The sequence below is a fragment of the Arctopsyche grandis genome, chromosome 3, assembly GCF_051622035.1.
Source record: "Arctopsyche grandis isolate Sample6627 chromosome 3, ASM5162203v2, whole genome shotgun sequence".
Taxonomy (NCBI): Eukaryota; Metazoa; Arthropoda; class Insecta; order Trichoptera; family Hydropsychidae; genus Arctopsyche; species Arctopsyche grandis.
This window is the reverse complement of record NC_135357.1, coordinates 3836253-3853776: the sequence shown is the minus strand read 5'-3', so window position 1 is coordinate 3853776 and position 17524 is coordinate 3836253. Positions and strand designations below refer to the sequence as shown.

General features: G+C 35.9%; 3 protein-coding genes and 1 long non-coding RNA gene across 4 annotated transcripts in view; 2 read left to right on the top strand and 2 right to left on the bottom strand.

The window, feature by feature from the left end:
- The window catches only part of LOC143909787 (uncharacterized), a 279264-nt gene that overhangs the window by 150198 nt on the left and 111542 nt on the right, over window positions 1-17524 (bottom strand). The window lies entirely within an intron of this gene.
- LOC143908957 (uncharacterized) lies at window positions 2902-4417 on the top strand. The gene is made up of 2 exons (XM_077426818.1): window positions 2902-3147; window positions 3236-4417. The coding sequence occupies exons 1-2, from the start codon at window positions 3034-3036 to the stop codon at window positions 4190-4192; spliced, it is 1071 nt and encodes a 356-aa protein (XP_077282944.1). The 5' UTR covers window positions 2902-3033; the 3' UTR covers window positions 4193-4417.
- LOC143909773 (asparagine synthetase domain-containing protein CG17486) lies at window positions 6133-12242 on the top strand. The gene is made up of 8 exons (XM_077427944.1): window positions 6133-6498; window positions 6571-6849; window positions 6928-7105; window positions 7188-7387; window positions 7469-7872; window positions 11334-11505; window positions 11572-11813; window positions 11892-12242. The coding sequence occupies exons 1-8, from the start codon at window positions 6427-6429 to the stop codon at window positions 12067-12069; spliced, it is 1725 nt and encodes a 574-aa protein (XP_077284070.1). The 5' UTR covers window positions 6133-6426; the 3' UTR covers window positions 12070-12242.
- Window positions 12211-16439, bottom strand: LOC143909781 (uncharacterized). The gene is made up of 2 exons (XM_077427954.1): window positions 16227-16439; window positions 12211-13962 (listed from the first exon to the last, which is right to left on the bottom strand). The coding sequence occupies exons 1-2, from the start codon at window positions 16356-16358 to the stop codon at window positions 13093-13095; spliced, it is 1002 nt and encodes a 333-aa protein (XP_077284080.1). The 5' UTR covers window positions 16359-16439; the 3' UTR covers window positions 12211-13092.

Below are 17524 nucleotides of genomic sequence, written 5' to 3'. Positions count from 1 at the left end.
AAAAACCACCAGCATTTTTTGAGCAAAATCTATAAGTTTTTTATTTATTTTTATTCGAAGATACAGTATTTGTTTATAGAATTATTAGAATATTTTCACATGCCAATCTACTATGTGCTTAAAAAAAGCAATGCAAAGGCAGCAAGTTGATGGTAAGTTCGTTTTTGATTGTTTCATCCTTTTCTTATCTTACAGCAAACATAAATTATTTGTTTACTGTTGTGACAGTTTACAACAAATGGATGGTAATTTTGTTGACAAAATTTATAAAAATATTGTTTCACGCATTCGTAATCTTTAAAAGTTTGTCTTTTTGTGAATTCGAGAATTTCTTCCATTCTGGTGATTCTAAAATTATTAAATAAGTGTTAATTAATTGAAATCTTGATTATTTTTATCAGAAATATCCGATTATAATTTCTTACATTTAATGTATATTAGACTTGTTTAATCAATCTTTCATTATACATGAGGCAAGTAAATTTCGCACGTTATTATAATAGATTTATATCATTTAGCTAGTTCGAGACTTGTACTTAAGCAATGTAAAATGTATGTATGTACATATTATGCTGCGTACGGACTAAACCAACGCCGATTTTGGGCCAACTTTTTTAACCAGCAGGATAAAACCAGTAGCGTACAAAATATTGAAATAAAAATTAAATTAAATATCAAAATTAAGCCAATGAGCGAGATTGAGCTAAAATTAGATCATCGTTGATGTTTTGAATTACAACAATGTTTTGAATTACTGTTCAGACTATGTCTGATGATCGGCTTTCGTGGCCTTACGACCCACGATTTGGCCGATATATTTTTGTGCTGGCCACCCTAACGGCCACTGACAGTCGCGCGCCAACGGCTTCGGCATAAACACGGGGTTAGCTCCTCGCTACCGAAATCACCAGCTCGGCCACTAGTGATGGTCGACGATACTTGGAGAGCAGCTCCAGTATCCGTCCGGTGTGCACCAGAGGAAGCCTGGTCTGTCTTCGTACAGAAGGCAGACAACTACGCGTGGCTAACCTCAAAAGGCACGCGTGGTTTCTTTGTTTACTCCCCCCCTTTCCCCCCTGCTTGATCTCTGTATAATTTATATATATATAAAATACAATCGCCATACAAACAGACTTACAACCTGTTGTTATTATATTCTCCCGTCCCCTTTTCCACATCACGCATCCCACGCACACTACGAGGGAGAAAGGGACAGAGCAGAGCAGCCGACATCAGCAGAGACCAGACCACCGACTACGAAGGAAGGCACCTTGAGGAAACCAACCGACTTCAGGTGTCTCTCGAGTTGAGGACCCCTGGCGTCTGTACAAGGTATGTAATTTATGATGTATTTTACAACAAAACATAACCTTAAGGTTAACCTAAAAAATTTGATAATTTTTGTTTTCATGAAATCGGGTGTGGGGCACGGTGGAACGGGAGACAGTGGAACATGTTCCACTGTGCCCCGCGGTGTTCCAGTGTGCCCCTAACCATATTTTCTTTTTCAGAAAACGCTTCAAAATGGTTAGAAACCGCATAAGGAAGACTGAAATAGGTCTACACGACGAAAAAGCCATGAGAGAGGCTATTTAGCTGGTTGAAAAAGGAAGGAGCTTCAGAAAAGTGGCTGAAATGAAGAATGTGAAACTTGCGACACTCCATAGATACGTCAAGAAGAAAACAGAGTCTGGAGTTGAAAACATCTTGGAAGATATGCGTGTTACTCCGAAATACGCTTCGCGCGTAGTGTTTTCAACGGAATTAGAAGGTGCTCTTAAAATATATTTGATCACTTGTTCGAAAATGTACTATGGACTAGACACTCTGGAAACAAGAAAACTCGCATACGAGCTAGCCAAGCATCACAAACTGACTATGCCTCAAAGCTGGATACATCACAAAATGGCTGGCATTGATTGGCTCTACGGATACCGTAAAAGACATCCCGAATTGACATTGAGAAAACCGGAGCCTTGCAGTCTTTCCAGGGCGACATCATTTAATAAACACAATGTAAAAACATTCTTCGATAATCTAGAAGAAGTCATGAAGCGACACCCGGGATTTGCTGACGGCACAAGGGTCTACAACTTAGACGAAACTGGCACTACTACTGTGCAGAAGCCAAAGAAAGTCATAGCAGCTAATGGCTCAAAGCAACTAAATAAAGTCACGAGTGGTGAGCGAGGGACCCTAGTAACGACTTGTTATATAGTATCAGCTACGGGAGTAGTATTGCCACCAGCAATGGTATTTCCTAGAAAGAAATTTCAGCCACACATGCTTAACAAAGCTCCTGCAGGTACATTGGGCCTCGCCCAGCCCACGGGCTGGATGAATACCAAATTGTTCCCACATGTTGTAACACACTTTGTAAAAGTCACTGGATCATCAAAGGAAAATCCTTGTTTATTGATTTTGGATAATCATGAAAGTCATTTGGCTCCACAAGCATTGAACATTGCCAAGGATAATGGTGTCACTATTTTGAAGCAGGGGGGAAAGGGGGGGAGTAAACAAAGAAACCACGCGTGCCTTTTGAGGTTAGCCACGCGTAGCTCAGTTGTCTGCCTTCTGTACGAAGACAGAACAAGCTTCCTCTGGTGCACACCGGACGGATACTGGAGCTGGTCTCCAAGTATCGTCACAGCCCACCAGTCTCCATTTTTTCCCCTAAAATTATCTTTTCAAATCCTACTTATTCAGAGTTTTTCAACTAAGTTCCGTAAAAAATATTTTTCTTAAGAAATATTTTTTTACGGAACTCAGTTGAGAAACCCTGAATACGTAGGATGTGAAAACACAATTTTAGGGGAAAAAACCGAGAACCAAAGATTCTCATGTAGATATGGCCGACAATTTAAATAGAGTAATTATTTTCGAAAACGCATTTAAAACTTATTGAAAAATTGAGTTGTGGGGCAAAGACTGACTACATGGTACCAAATTTAGACGAAAGATGTCACTAGAAATAAAAAAAAGCAAGTCGAGGGGAGTGGTTGCTGTCAGAGTTGATGGAGTGCAGGGACGATGGAGTGCAGGCTTTGTCTTGGACCAGCTCCGGCCGCGCATTCCGTCTCCATCTTCGGCGATCCTCATCCAGAGCGTCTGGAGCAACGCATTCGGACCTGCTGTCAAATTCAGGTCGGTGCTGGTTACAGCTTACAGGTTACAATTACATATTGTGGTTAACTCTTCTCACCGCTTGATCCTACTATTTTTCCATCTGCAGGTCAAAAGAGGCGATGGATTGCCAGACAGGGTGTGTCTTTCGTGTAAGACCAGTCTGGAATTGTTGAGCAGCTTTCGAAAGGCTTGTTTTCGAAACAACGAATCGTCTCCACTGAGGTTTGACGATTGCTCGAAGATCAAGACTGAAGAAGTTTTATTGGAAGATATAATATGGGACGATGAGCCTTCGCAATCGACAATTCACCTAAAGAATAGTGAAACGTGCTTAAAGTCATTTCCCAGTGAATCTGAACTTATTTTACTCAAAAGATCACATCCTGGAGAAAAGCCGTTCAAATGTGATATTTGTTTAAAATCATTTATTCGAAAAAATGTACTTGTGTCACATTTGAGATCTCACACGGGGGAAAAGCCTTACATGTGTGAAATGTGTCTGAAATCATTTACTCAAAATTGTAACCTCACGGCACATAAAAAATTGCATGCTGGAATAAAACCACACAAATGTGACATTTGTTTAAAATCATTTATTCGAAAAGATGCATTTGAGTTACATTTGAGATCTCACACCGGGGAAAAGCCATACAAGTGTGAAATTTGTCTGAAATCATTTACTCAAAAATCTCACCTCTATATACATAAACAATTGCATGCTGGGATAAAACCTTACAAATGTGACATTTGTTTAAAATCATATGTTTGTAAAAATGATCTTGTGAGACATTTGAGTTCTCACACAGAAGAAAAGCCATACACGTGTGAAATTTGTCTAAAATCATTTTCTCGAAAATCTAACCACGAGCAACATAAAAAATTGCATGCTGGAATAAAACCACACAAATGTTACATTTGTTTAAAATCATTTGCTTATAAAAGAAGTCTTGTGTCACATTTGAGATCTCACACGGGGAAAACGTCTTACAAGTGTGAAATTTGTCTAAAATCATATACTAAAAAATATTTTTTCGAGAAACATAAAAAATTGCATGCTGGATAAAACCACACAAATGTGAAATTTGTTTAAAATCTTTCCTCTGGTCACATAATAAATTACATACTTGGATAAATATAAAAAAAATTGTTACGATATAAATACTGTTAATATTCTTATATTTTGGCTATATGCGTGCCATTCTGTTTCTGGCGCCCCGCTCATTGCAGTTTATTTAAATAATTTTAAGAGAAATATTAATTGAAAATTAAATACACAGATATATTATTCGGCTTACTTGTTTTATTTATTTTATATGTAATAATTTTTATTTATTGGATCAAATTGTGATAATTTTGGTAAACAAACTAAAATTATCACAATTTGATAAAATTAAAACATGATTTTTTTTTAATTAAAACAAAAAAGTAATTTAATTTGACGAATGCAACTGTTTTATATCTTTGATAGTTTTTTAATTTCAGGAGAAAATTTTGTAGTTGAAATTCTTAAAAATGCTTGTAAATTTTCATCTGATGCTTGATTGTGAAGAATTTTATTGATATTCTTGATTGAAAATGTTTGTTTACATATGTAGGTTGATCAAAAAACCACCAGCATTTTTTGAGCAAAATCTATAAGTTTTTTATTTATTTTTATTCGAAGATACAGTATTTGTTTATAGAATTATTAGAATATTTTCACATGCCAATCTACTATGTACTTAAAAAAAGCAATGCAAAGGCAGCAAGTTGATGGTAAGTTCGTTTTTGATTGTTTCATCCTTTTCTTATCTTACAGCAAACATATATTATTTGTTTACTGTTGTGACAGTTTACAACAAATGGATTTTGTTGACAAAATTTATAAAAATATTGTTTCACGCATTCGTAATCTTTAAAAGTTTGTCTTTTTGTGAATTCGAGAATTTCTTCCATTCTGGTGATTCTAAAATTATTAAATAAATGTTAATTAATTGAAATCTTGATTATTTTTATCAGAAATATCCGATTATAATTTCTTACATTTAATGTATGCTAGACTTGTTTAATCAATCTTTCATTATACATGAGGCAAGTAAATTTCGCACGTTATTATAATAGATTTATATCATTTAGCTAGTTCGAGACTTGTACTTAACCAATGTAAAATGTATGTAGGTACATATTATGCTGCGTACGGACTAAACCAACGCCGATTTTGGGCCAACTTTTTTAACCAGCAGGATAAAACCAGTAGCGTACAAAATAATGAAATAAAAATTAAGCTAAAGAGCGAGATTGAGCTAAAATTAGATCATCGTTGATGTTTTGAATTACGACGATACGCATTTAAAACCAAAGAAATATTATAATTTCTTTGCTTACGAGCGAAAAAAAATATTGTTATTATTTCTAAAAAGTCGACACGATATGTTACTGAATTTCGGCCGTCGATGATCGATAAAAAATACGACAAAAAACCGCGGTCGGTGTTTTGCCAAAGGGTTTTTTGAAATAAAATTAATAATCACACATTATCCGATAAATTTTACCTCTGAAATGATTTAATTATTTGATTTATTTCGACGAGAGAAACAATTGAAGAATAAAAAAATCCGTTTGATGAAACCGACAATGCAACGGATTGTCGCTGGGCATCCACACATACAGCCCCCGCAACTATCGAAATAATTAGTTTTAATCATATAGTTTTGTTTTATTGTTTACACATTGAACAAATATATACAAGAATAAGAGTACTCTCAGCAAATTGGTTGAAGTGGCACTGACGTTCATAAAATGGAAAAAGACGGTAGTTTTCTAGCCCTTTTGCATACATCAATTACACAATGAGGATGAATTCAAAATATGTATAATAATGTTTGTACATACATATAGTACAAATAGGTTGAAAAAAGTTATTTCAAAAAAAATACGGAACAAATTAAAAAATCAGTGAAAAGGGCGCCCTTCGTGGCGCCCCCCCAGATCTCGGTTGTCTGGATCACTTATCAGATGGACATTATATCGGCTGGACCTTATGTCGTGGAACGGTTCATATTTTGTTTATGATTTGAGTTCGATTTAAACTTATATGTTTTCGTCTAGGATAAGGCTTAGTTTTTGTTGAAGAATTGTCTATCGTATACATTTTAATTTGAATTTGAAATCCCAATAAACAAGATTCCGAAATTGCAAACACGTGCTTAATCAATGGCAACACTGTCGAATTTGACGTTTTAGAATTCTAGGTTATGTTGTTTCCAATGTTTACCAATGCATACTTGAATATCGTTCATTGCCTGTTAATACTGTAAAATGTGCGGAATATTTTTTAAATGCATCAGAAATATAGATAAAACCTTTCCATACAAAAAACTCAAAGATAAGGTAATAATAAGGCCATTTTTTAATTTTTAACCGCAATATTTTTCACTATCACTTTTTACTTATATCGAGCAGGACAATCGACTCTTCGAATACCTTCAACGCAGAGGCCCAGATGATCAAAACGAAAAATGCATTGCTATCGAATCTAATCATACGACAAATGCATCAGAAAGAAATTTAGAAGTAGAGATGTGCGGTTGCACTCTGTGGATGCAAGGAGTTGAACCTGAAAGTCAACCGATTGCATCGAAGAATGGCTGCTTATTGTTTAACGGAGACCTATTCGATACGGATTGGGTAACAGACACTTCCGATACGCGAGCTTTGCTCGAAAGACTCGAAGATCGATCGGTACTTGCAGTTTTAAATACACTATATTTATTTTCACATGTATATTTTTCGATCTACATACTAATTTTTATTTTTTAGAATATTGGCGATACTACAGATCGTATAATTTCAATTGTACAAATGCTCAACGGTCCGTTTTCTCTAGTTTATTTAGATTTAATAGAAAATAAAGTATATTTCTGCCGTGATAGAATCGGAAGACGTAGCCTATTAATATCTAAAGATAATAACGAATTTATATTAAGCAGCGTTTTAAGTGAGTCCGAAGCATGTATTGAGTTAATTGTGCAAATTTTACAATAGATCTGATCAATATTATAATATATACATACTTTCAGCTCGGCAATATAAAAATGCTACGGAACTTCCTTCCGGGAAAATATATTGCATGTGTCTTCCGAGTGAAACATTTACAGAATTTTCCTGGAATTCAAAATCAGAAATAGTCAAAAATATATCATTAGACGATTGGTATCATACTTTAACTAATGACAACGAATTAAGTGAGAAAGCATGTCAAAATGATACTCCAGAAGAGGTTTGTTTTAATCATCAATCATAAGTACTGTTCCTTCATGACATATATATATATATATATAAAACTTGTATTATTAAACAGGATTTAGAATTAATACAGCGCCTCCAAGAAATATCAATCAAAAATCAAACGCCTCATCTAATTCTAGATGATGCATTGAAAGTAGAGTCTGTTGCAAAAATAGTAGACGCATTACTAAGCCGTCTGTCCGACAGCGTGAGAACCCGTGTGAGGACTCAGCCAGGACTTTGCCGAGACTGTGTGGCGTCGAAGACACAATGCGATTCGCATTGCACCGTCGGCGTGCTCTTCTCCGGTGGATTAGACTGCACGATCCTCGCGGCGCTAACGCATCAGCATCTGCCATCGGCCGAAAGCATAGACCTGTTCAATGTAGCGTTCACGAAGACGGGTCAGTTTGATACCCCAGACCGTGTCACGTCTAGACAGTCATATGATGAATTGCGTCAACTGTTCCCAGAAAGGTTCCAACCTTACTGTACTTCATAATTTATATCTAATTGTTTGTATGTACATTTTATCATCACTACTATATTACATATGTAATTACCCTCACTCACGAGACCGAAAGTGAAACGCCCGAAAACGCAAAGATCGAAAATCGAAAGATCTTAAGTCGAAAGATCAAAAAAAAAAGGGTGCATTGTAAACGGTACATACTCATTTAATTTGCGCGAGCAGGATACAACAGGAACAAGAGGAACAGGCTTTTCCTCCCGTATTAATGTGCGCGCGCAGAATACGGGAGGAAAAGCCTGTTCCTCTTGTTCTTGTTGTACCCTGCTCGCGCAAATTAAGTGAGTATGTACCGTTTACCATGCACCCTTTTTTTTGATCTTTCGATTTTTGATCTTTGCCTTCCGATATTTGTGTTTTCGGTCATTTCACATTCCGGCTCGTCACGGAGACCCCAATAATTGACCTGACTATATACAGCCAGCAGCATAGCTCGGTCGTTAAGCTACTGCCTAGCACCGATAGGCGCCGGGTTCGATCCCATGAGCTGACTTCGATTGAAAAGAATTTTTCTAAATACATCTGTAGTGCTGCTGGTCAGACTTGGACTCCAGGTCGATCGTTTCCTATTAGAGTTTGCCAATTTTCTCTGATTTCATTGTTGAAACGGTTCCCGATTAAAAAATTGGCTGAAAACCTTCCTACCTACTATGTCACCAGTATTTGAGCATGATTAATGTACAGTAAAATTTATGTACAATTCATAGATGTCTCGTTAATTTGCGAGTTTTCAGTGTCTTGTAATTGAACGACTTGTATAATAAAAATGCTGTATTGTTTGTAATTGGCCAGGAAGGCGCATTGGGGTTTACGCAAGGCGATATTTGTGTTTTCTGTAATTTAACATTCTGGCTCGTCACGTAGACCCATATATATGTAATATATACTAGCTGAACCCCGGCATGCGTTGCAATGCCATAATGACGCATGCAATTACCGTTCCCATTTGTCGGAAAAACGCAGGTAGCGACACATTTGAAATTATTGCGTTGCAATGACACTCATTCCCGTTTTTTTTTCACAGTAATCTTCCCGCACATGCACACAACAAATCCTGAAAGTTTCATCGTAATCGGTTTAGTGGTTTAGCAGCCTATTCGAGACACAACACACACACACACACAGACATTCATTTTTATATATATATATATATATATATATATATATATATATATATATATATATATATATATATATATATATATATATATATATATATATATGTATAGATAGATGAGTGGCATGCGGTGAAATTATCTCTCTTTTTGTCATACAGCCTTGTTTAATGTGCGCGCGCAGAATACGGGAGGAAAAGCCTGTTCCTCTTATTCCTGTTGTATCCTGCTCGCGCAAATTAAGTGAGTATGTACGACGGGGAGAGAGATCCTTTTTTTATCTTTCGCCTTAAGATCTTTCGATTTTCGATCTTTGCCTTCCGATATTTGCGTTTCACTTTCGGTCCCGTGAGGTAGACCCGTAATTACCGGTAGAGCTTACTGGCCGGCAAATGTAGCAAAAGATCCAAAGTTGCTTCACACACGCTACGATTGAGCAAAATAACCAGCGGCGTGGACTAATGGTTGGCATATTAAGCTTTCGAATAGAATGGTCACGGTTTCGAGTCCCACTGCTGGCCAGACCTTGGTTTGTGACTCCAAGTTGATCGTTACTTATCAGAGTTTGTCAATTTTTCTGATTTTTATTGAAACGGTTCTATTCGGTATTCAGCGCCTTGAGGTTCGCCAATTTGATTATAAAATGCTGCAAAAATTTCTCCATACATATGTATGTCACTGTGGACGTTTGTATGAATTCGTATTGGATAAAATGATTTATTGTATCTGTTTAAGTGCACTCGTTGCTTTGAAGCGATCTGTAAGGGCGAATGTTCATGTAATAAAATCAATTTACCTAAGTACCATAGTGATATTACTTTTCAATTCAGCCACAGCATAGTGCACTGATAGAGCTATTGCATATCAGTATAAAGATTGTGGGTTCAAGTCCCTTGTGGTTATTACAAAACACAGTACGACCGTCTACTGCTAGATTTTTCGATCTAATATATCGGTATCCTCCCCCTCAGTTTCTCGCAAATTCGAGTTTTTAGCATTTCGAATTCGTAGAATCTTTTAAAATGCTACCTACATACATGTATTTATTTCTCGCACATTTGCTGTGTATCAAAAATTTAGTTGATTGTCCATAGATGTCTTCATTGTATTCTACGTTTGTCCTGTTATATTTGAAAAATTACACTGAGTAACAAAAAATCACGTTTTTGAGTTACCAGAGCGGAGACTAATCAATCTTTACTAAATTTGACCCACTGAATTTGAATATGATAATGATTTTTGTTGGTAGGTGATCGTTTACGAGATATGAGCGTTTAAAAAAATGCGCGATTTTTACGGTTTTTTCGCTTTTGCGGTCTTTAACTCAAAATCTAGTATTGTTGTGCTCAAAGTGAGTATTGGAATCAATAGTCAGATGTTTTTCCTATTGATTGTGATATTTCATTGCTTTAAAATACTTCTAATTAATTGTCTAGCGAATTATAAAAGTCAATTTGCCGTCAATGGCCGTTTGATCGCAGCCGTCGTCTATAGAAGCTTTGGGCGACAAGTCTGTAGCGCGGCTGTCTTCCATAGAATTTCTGAACTTTTCACGGGATTTTGAGCCTTATATGCGCATATTTCAACTGTTTTAAGGTTCAAAATTGGTTGAATATATTACTGAGAGTTGAATGCCATCTATTCAATTTGTTTAAAATGAATATATACCAGTCAAAATTAGTTTTTGTGGAACCATAGTGAAACCTCGTTTATGTGACGTCACGTCTGTTGAACAATGGCGATGATACGTCTCAATTGTATGAAGAATGATTATTTGACAATTAAGCCAAAACTACGAGATTTATTATGTATTTTATTGTTTAAAATAATACTTTATGTGTTAATTAACATATCAGGTTACTTGAGTAAATATTAAAATCTGTATTTAAGGTCGAAAATTCGCGAAAAAGGTACCGCATACAGGGCTTGTTCGCTATATTTATTGCCGCGGGCAAAGGGTTAAAAAAATATGTATAATTTATTGCTTCCAGAGTTAATAAGCATTGCAATCCTGTGAGAATTTCGCGGAAAACGTTCATGGTGGTAGTGCGCGTATGTTAAAGTGACGAAATGACACATTCAGTGTCGTCAGAATGAAAAAATGTCATTCAAAATGCTCTCAGACATTCTAGAAAGTCCTATTACTCCTATTAGGTCCTGAGAATATTCGCGACTTACAACACTACCAGTACTTTCCGATGATTTTCCATACAAACTTTAATCACAAAGAAACTCGCCAATTAAATCTACACAATGTGCAAACATACAATAATAACGCTAATAATTATTTATAGAAAATGGAACCTAGTAGAAATCGATGTTACATTAGAGGAACTTTACGAAGCACAAAAGGAAGTAATATCCGATTTGATATTTCCCCTAAAGACTATCCTCGACGAGAGCTTGGGCAGCGCCTTGTGGTTCGCCGCTCGTGGAAAATCCTCAGAATATACATCACCTTGCAGAGTAAGCCCGCAAATGTTATTCTGGTACACATAAGTTACATTTCCATTACCCGTATACGATTTCCAGATCGTGCTGACGGGAATAGGAGCCGACGAACTGTTCGGCGGATATACGAGACATCGCAATGCATATAAACGCGGCGGGTGGCCCCAACTAGAGAGCGAACTTTGGATGGACTGGCAGCGGATAGCATCCAGGAATCTGGCTAGAGACGACCGGGTGATCGGGCATCACGGTCGGCAACCTCGGATGCCGTACTTGGACGAACGGTTCGTCGAGTACGTTTTGGATTTGCCGGCATGGAAGAAGTTGGTTGAAATTTGGTGTTTGATGTTTCGATTGTATTTTACGATAGTGTTTAAATGTTGATTTATTTTCACTTTCAGGTGTTTCCCTGAATTTGCTCCAGGCGTAGGTGACAAGTTGTACTTGCGACTGGTGGCTTATAAGCTAGGGCTCGTAAACGCTTCCACATTCCCGAAACGGGCTATCCAATTCGGATCGAAGATTGCTAATAAGAAAGAAAATGCTAAGGATATTTCACAACGATTATTATCCTACTGAATTATTTATATAGAAATACATAGTATGACATATGTATTGTAAATGAGCAGATATATGTACTCAAAAGTTGTAAATAAGTTCTTAGGGCAACCCATAATGGCACTTATGTACATATGTATTAAAATTAATAAAACATGTATTGTCAATTTGATTTTAATTAAGAAGTCGTTCCTGAAAACTTGTTTCCGTACTAACTTTTCATGTCATAATGCATTCATTAAAACATATTTAACCGTTTGCCCGCGGCCGACTTCTATGGAAGCTTTGAGCGACAAGTCTGTAGCGCGACTGTCTTCCATAGAATTTCTGAACTTTGCACGGGATTTTGAGCCTTATATGCGCCTATTTCAACTGTTTTAAGGTTCAAAATTGGTTGAATATATTACTGAGAGTTGACTGCCATCTATTCAATTTGCTTAAAATGAATATATACAAGTCAAAATTAGTTTTTTGTGGAACCATAGTGAAACCTCGTTTATGTGACGTCACGTCTGTTGAACAATGGCGACGATACGTCTCAATTGTATGAAGAATGATTATTTGACAATTAAGCCATAACTACGAGATATATTATGTATTTTATTGTTTAAAATAATACTTTATATGCTAATCAACATATCTGGTTACTTGAGTAAATATTAAAATCTGTATTTAAGGTCGAAAACTCGATTGCCAAATTCGCGAAAAAGGTGCCGCCGCGTACAGGATTCGTTCGCTATATTTATTACCGCGGGCAAAAGGTTAAGACACAATTTAATAGTTTAAATACAGAATAATCTTTGATCTTAACCTTTTCTCCCCTGTGATATGTATTTACTACAACTCGACTCTAATAATGGGAATATCGATATGAAATGTAATAGATACGAGGGTCAGAATTTTTTGCATTCCTCCGTAATATAATTACGAATTACGTCAATTTATGTGTACAAAATACATATCATCGGAGCGCGCGGATGTTTTTGGCACCGTAAGGGAAAGGTTAACAATATGTGAATAATTTATGAGAAATAAAACCGACAATTAACTATTTTTATTTGTTTCGACGTGGACATCAACATTGGCTGCATAATTAGACTTAGCATCGGACATACCGCACTGGTTCTTGTTATAATGCTTCAACATGCCGGTGCGGGATTTGTAGCCTTTCGAACACCGTTTACAATTATACGGCACGACTCCAGTGTGCGTCCTCATATGAGCGTGCACATCCGTCGACCGCTTGAACTTCTTGTTGCACTCGGGACACGAGTAGTTCTTCTCATCGCTGTGTATGCTCTTGTGCCGGATCAGATCCTGCCGTTTGACGAACGGCCGAGCGCACATCTCGCAAATGAACGGCCTGACTCCAGCGTGGATTCGCATGTGCACATTCACATACTCTTTGCGGGTGAACCGCTTTGGACACAGCGAGCAGGCGAACCTGGCCTTGTCGGCTGAGTGGGTTAGCAGGTGTTTATTCAACACGGACATCCACTTAAACACGTCTCCGCACAGCTCGCACTGAAATTGCTTGCAGGTTGTCTGCGTGCAGGCTGCGACATCTTCGGGAGTATGCCACGTGTAATTTTGAGCTGTGAAATTCTTAACCCTAATGCACGCATTCTCATCAGTCTTTTGTTTGATCTTTCTTTTGATCTTTTTGATTTTGTTTGTGCGTTTCCTTGGCTTCTGCTCGACGATGCGATCTGGAGATGGTGCGTCGCGATCGCTTGGTATTTCGTCGCATTCTTCAATTTTTAAAGGTATATCGACGACTATATTGTCCGATTTGAATGCTTGTTTTAATTTGAGCTCGACAGCTTCGCATTGCTTCTTGAAATCGTAAAATGAGCACAGTTTAGATTCGCAAGTCTTGCAGACAAAAGGTGGCAGGCCATCGTCATCTCGTATCTAAAAATATTTTATTGCAAATTATATTAGCATTATTTATCTACAAGAATGAATCATTAACAGTGAATGAATTCATTCTACCAGAATGGATTACACTGTTCGACACGAAAAATGATTCAGAGACGAGATATGACTTTTCTTATAGATCTATGCCCAGTGAACACGAATCTGGTAATAAAAAATGTTGATTGGCTCGAGATTCGGAGATATATATGTGTTTTTTAAATCGCGCGATTTTTCTATATCTTCGTATTGTTCTGTCGATGTCTCAAAATATGTCAATTTCCTGTTCAAAATGAATATTGGAATCTATAGTCGGGTATTTTATCTTCCATTTGTAGTACTTTTCAGCTTTCAAATCTCTCCAAGTAGTCGTCCAGTTAAAAATGAAAGTAAAAAGTACGTATTTTCACTTAGGATTTTTTCCCACTGTTAATACTATTTTATATTGATTATTTTCTATTGAAACATGTTTATTGGGATAGTGTTCTGGCCACACTATTTTTTGTTTTCGTTTTAAAGGGTTAATTGGAAGTGTGCTGAACTTTAAATCGGTAAAATTGCGAGCAAAAAGCTCGTACTAGTGTTTACTCGTATTTACACGAATCTGAATTGAATTAATAGGGATAATATATTAAATTATCTTTATAAGAGAATTTAATAAAATTCCAGTTAGAAAAATCATATTTCGACTATTCTTGTGGATTAATAACAAAAATTCTATTGATAACTGGCTTACCTCGATAAAATAAACGAATTTTTGTTATTAATCCACAAGAATAGTCGAAATATGATTTTTCTAAGTGCAATTTTATTTAATTCTCATATAAAGATAATTTAATATATTATCCCTATTAATTCAATTCAGATTCGTGTAAATACGAGTAAATACTAGTACGAGCTTTTTGCTCGCAATTTTACCGATTTAAAGTTCAGCACACTTCCAATTAACCCTTTAAAACGAAAACAAAAAATAGTGTGGCCAGAACACTATCCCAATAAACATGTTTCAATAGAAAATAATCAATATAAAATAGTATTAACAGTGGGAAAAAATCCCAAGTGAAAATACGTACTTTTGACTTTTGATTTGAACTGGACGACTACTTGGAGAGATTTGAAAGCTGAAAAGTACTACAAATGGAAGGTAAAATACCCGACTATAGATTCCAATATTCATTTTGAACAGGAAATTGACAGATTTTGAGACATCGACCTAACAACACCAAGATAAAGAAAAATCTCCGAATCTCGAGCCAATAAACATTTTTTATTACCAGATTCGTGTTCACTTGGCATATATCTATAAAAAAAGTCATATTTCGTCTCTGAACCAAAAAAAAAAGTCGTCATTTGTCGAACAGTGTTATTAATAATAGTGTTTTGTTTTGTATGCTGTATATATTATTATACTGGCTGTAATAAAACCAAGACATTTGATCCGATATTTAATAATATGTTATCGTTGAAATACAAACGCCACGGGCGAAAAATCGACATCATATGTTGAGCAACTGATAAGAAAAACAAAGACATCCGTGAAAATATTTGGTTTACCATAAGCCGTAAATTAACTTGTGAAGACTTGTTGTATTATCGTCAATTGTAAATCAGGCTGATTGATTTGAAAAAGAAATTATTTACTTTGTAAGTCAATAAGTGCTAATGTTGGTGTATTTTATTTTATTTTATTTATTGAAAAATCAACAGACAGGATGTACATAGATATGTATAAAAAAACAAATAGTAAATAAATAATATATGTAACATCCGAGTCCAATAACAGATTTTTACAAAAATGAAAAAGATAAATATAAGGAAAACAAATTAAAAAGTAAAGAATAAAGGCATGACAAAATATGTAGAACATTGCATAATTAAACTATAGTATTAAAATATTGGGAAAAGGTTATAAAATAGAATATAAGAAGAAATTGAAATTTACAAATATAAAACAAATGAAAAAGGTAATAACAAAATAAACAAATGAAAAGGAAAAGAATGAAAGCTATAATATGATTAAATAGCACATTACATAAGTAAACTAAAATATAAAAATATTGAAAAAATAGAATAGGAGAAGAAATGAATCAATCGGTCAAGATTCTCTTGATGTTAGACCTGAATTGATGTAGGGAAATATATAAAATATACCAGTGGTAATTCGCTAACTGTTTGTATGTATGAAAATTTAACATACTATCCATTTCGTATCAATATTGGTTGTTTTAACCGGTCTGGTTACCATTATAATGTATGAATACCTGAACCAGAGCACAGGCAGTCAGTTTGAGGAACAGAGAACGACCTCCATCAACCGAAAAAATGGGTTGCAAATGACATCCAGATAGACAAAGGCGACAAACACGCCATTCTCGACTTCCTGACGCTGACATTTCACGACAAAGCCAAGGGACTTTTGATTTGACAGATGACAGCCGCTTCGGCGCTTTTCAGTGTTGCCAAATGTTGAAAATAATGTTAGCATTACTAAAATTTGGTAATTGGACTATTCGTCACATTGCGGTGATCACAAAGACATGAATTTTTGCCATGAATATCGCGAATACACAATATTTGGCACTCAAGTTCTCGTTAGTACATATATATATATAGAATACATAGATACGCCCCGACGCTCTAAGCCGATCACCCTTTCGGTGAATGCACACCCAAAGGAAAGTAAAGTGCATGCACACTCTCTCTCATTAGCTAGTTAGCTTCTAAGTCGAAAGGTCGATTGACATTTTTCGAAAATGCCAACGTATTCAGTGAAATTGTGTTACAATTACTCAAGAAAACATAAAAAGGCGGATGGCATCACATATTGTTACGTACGCCGCGGATTAAGCGAATAGAATCCCAGAGACTATGTGACCGTTCAAGGGTTATCTGTTAACGGATTAACTAAGTTCTTGCACTTAGACCAACGGATATCTGTTATCGGATTAACTAAGTGTTTGCACTTACTTCCAGGATTATATCTGGACTCTAAGTGCATTTAGGCTAAACAATGACCGTTATTAGTCATTTCTCAAACCCAATGTCGTGGAAATACATATCCGAATACGTGACTATACAACAGGTAAACAGATTAGACGTCCTGAGAGATCTATCCTTTATAAGGCGGTACGTAGGCGATATCATGTAATTCTGGACTGAGCACTGCCAGTGCGTGTATCTCCGTAATCATCAATAAATGCTGTGAAACGACTGTTGGCCTTTTACTTGGATCCTCCACCCACCCCTACGCAACAATATCATAAGAAAGAATTGATATATAATGTCTTCAATTATAGTAGTATTTTAACATACAATGAAATATCGGCGCGATGTATGTAGTGTTGTATGCAGTAATTGAACAGCGGTCGACGACCTCTGCCACAGATGTTTCTAAATGCACACGTATATCTTGTTGGCACTGAAGGAAATTCAGAAATCGACATTAAGTTTAAAACTACAAACAATGAACTAAATATTAAAGTGTCAGCTTTAAAATTGATCCTTGTGTAAGTTACTAATATTTAAATATTGTAATAGTTAATGATGGTTTTATTATAGA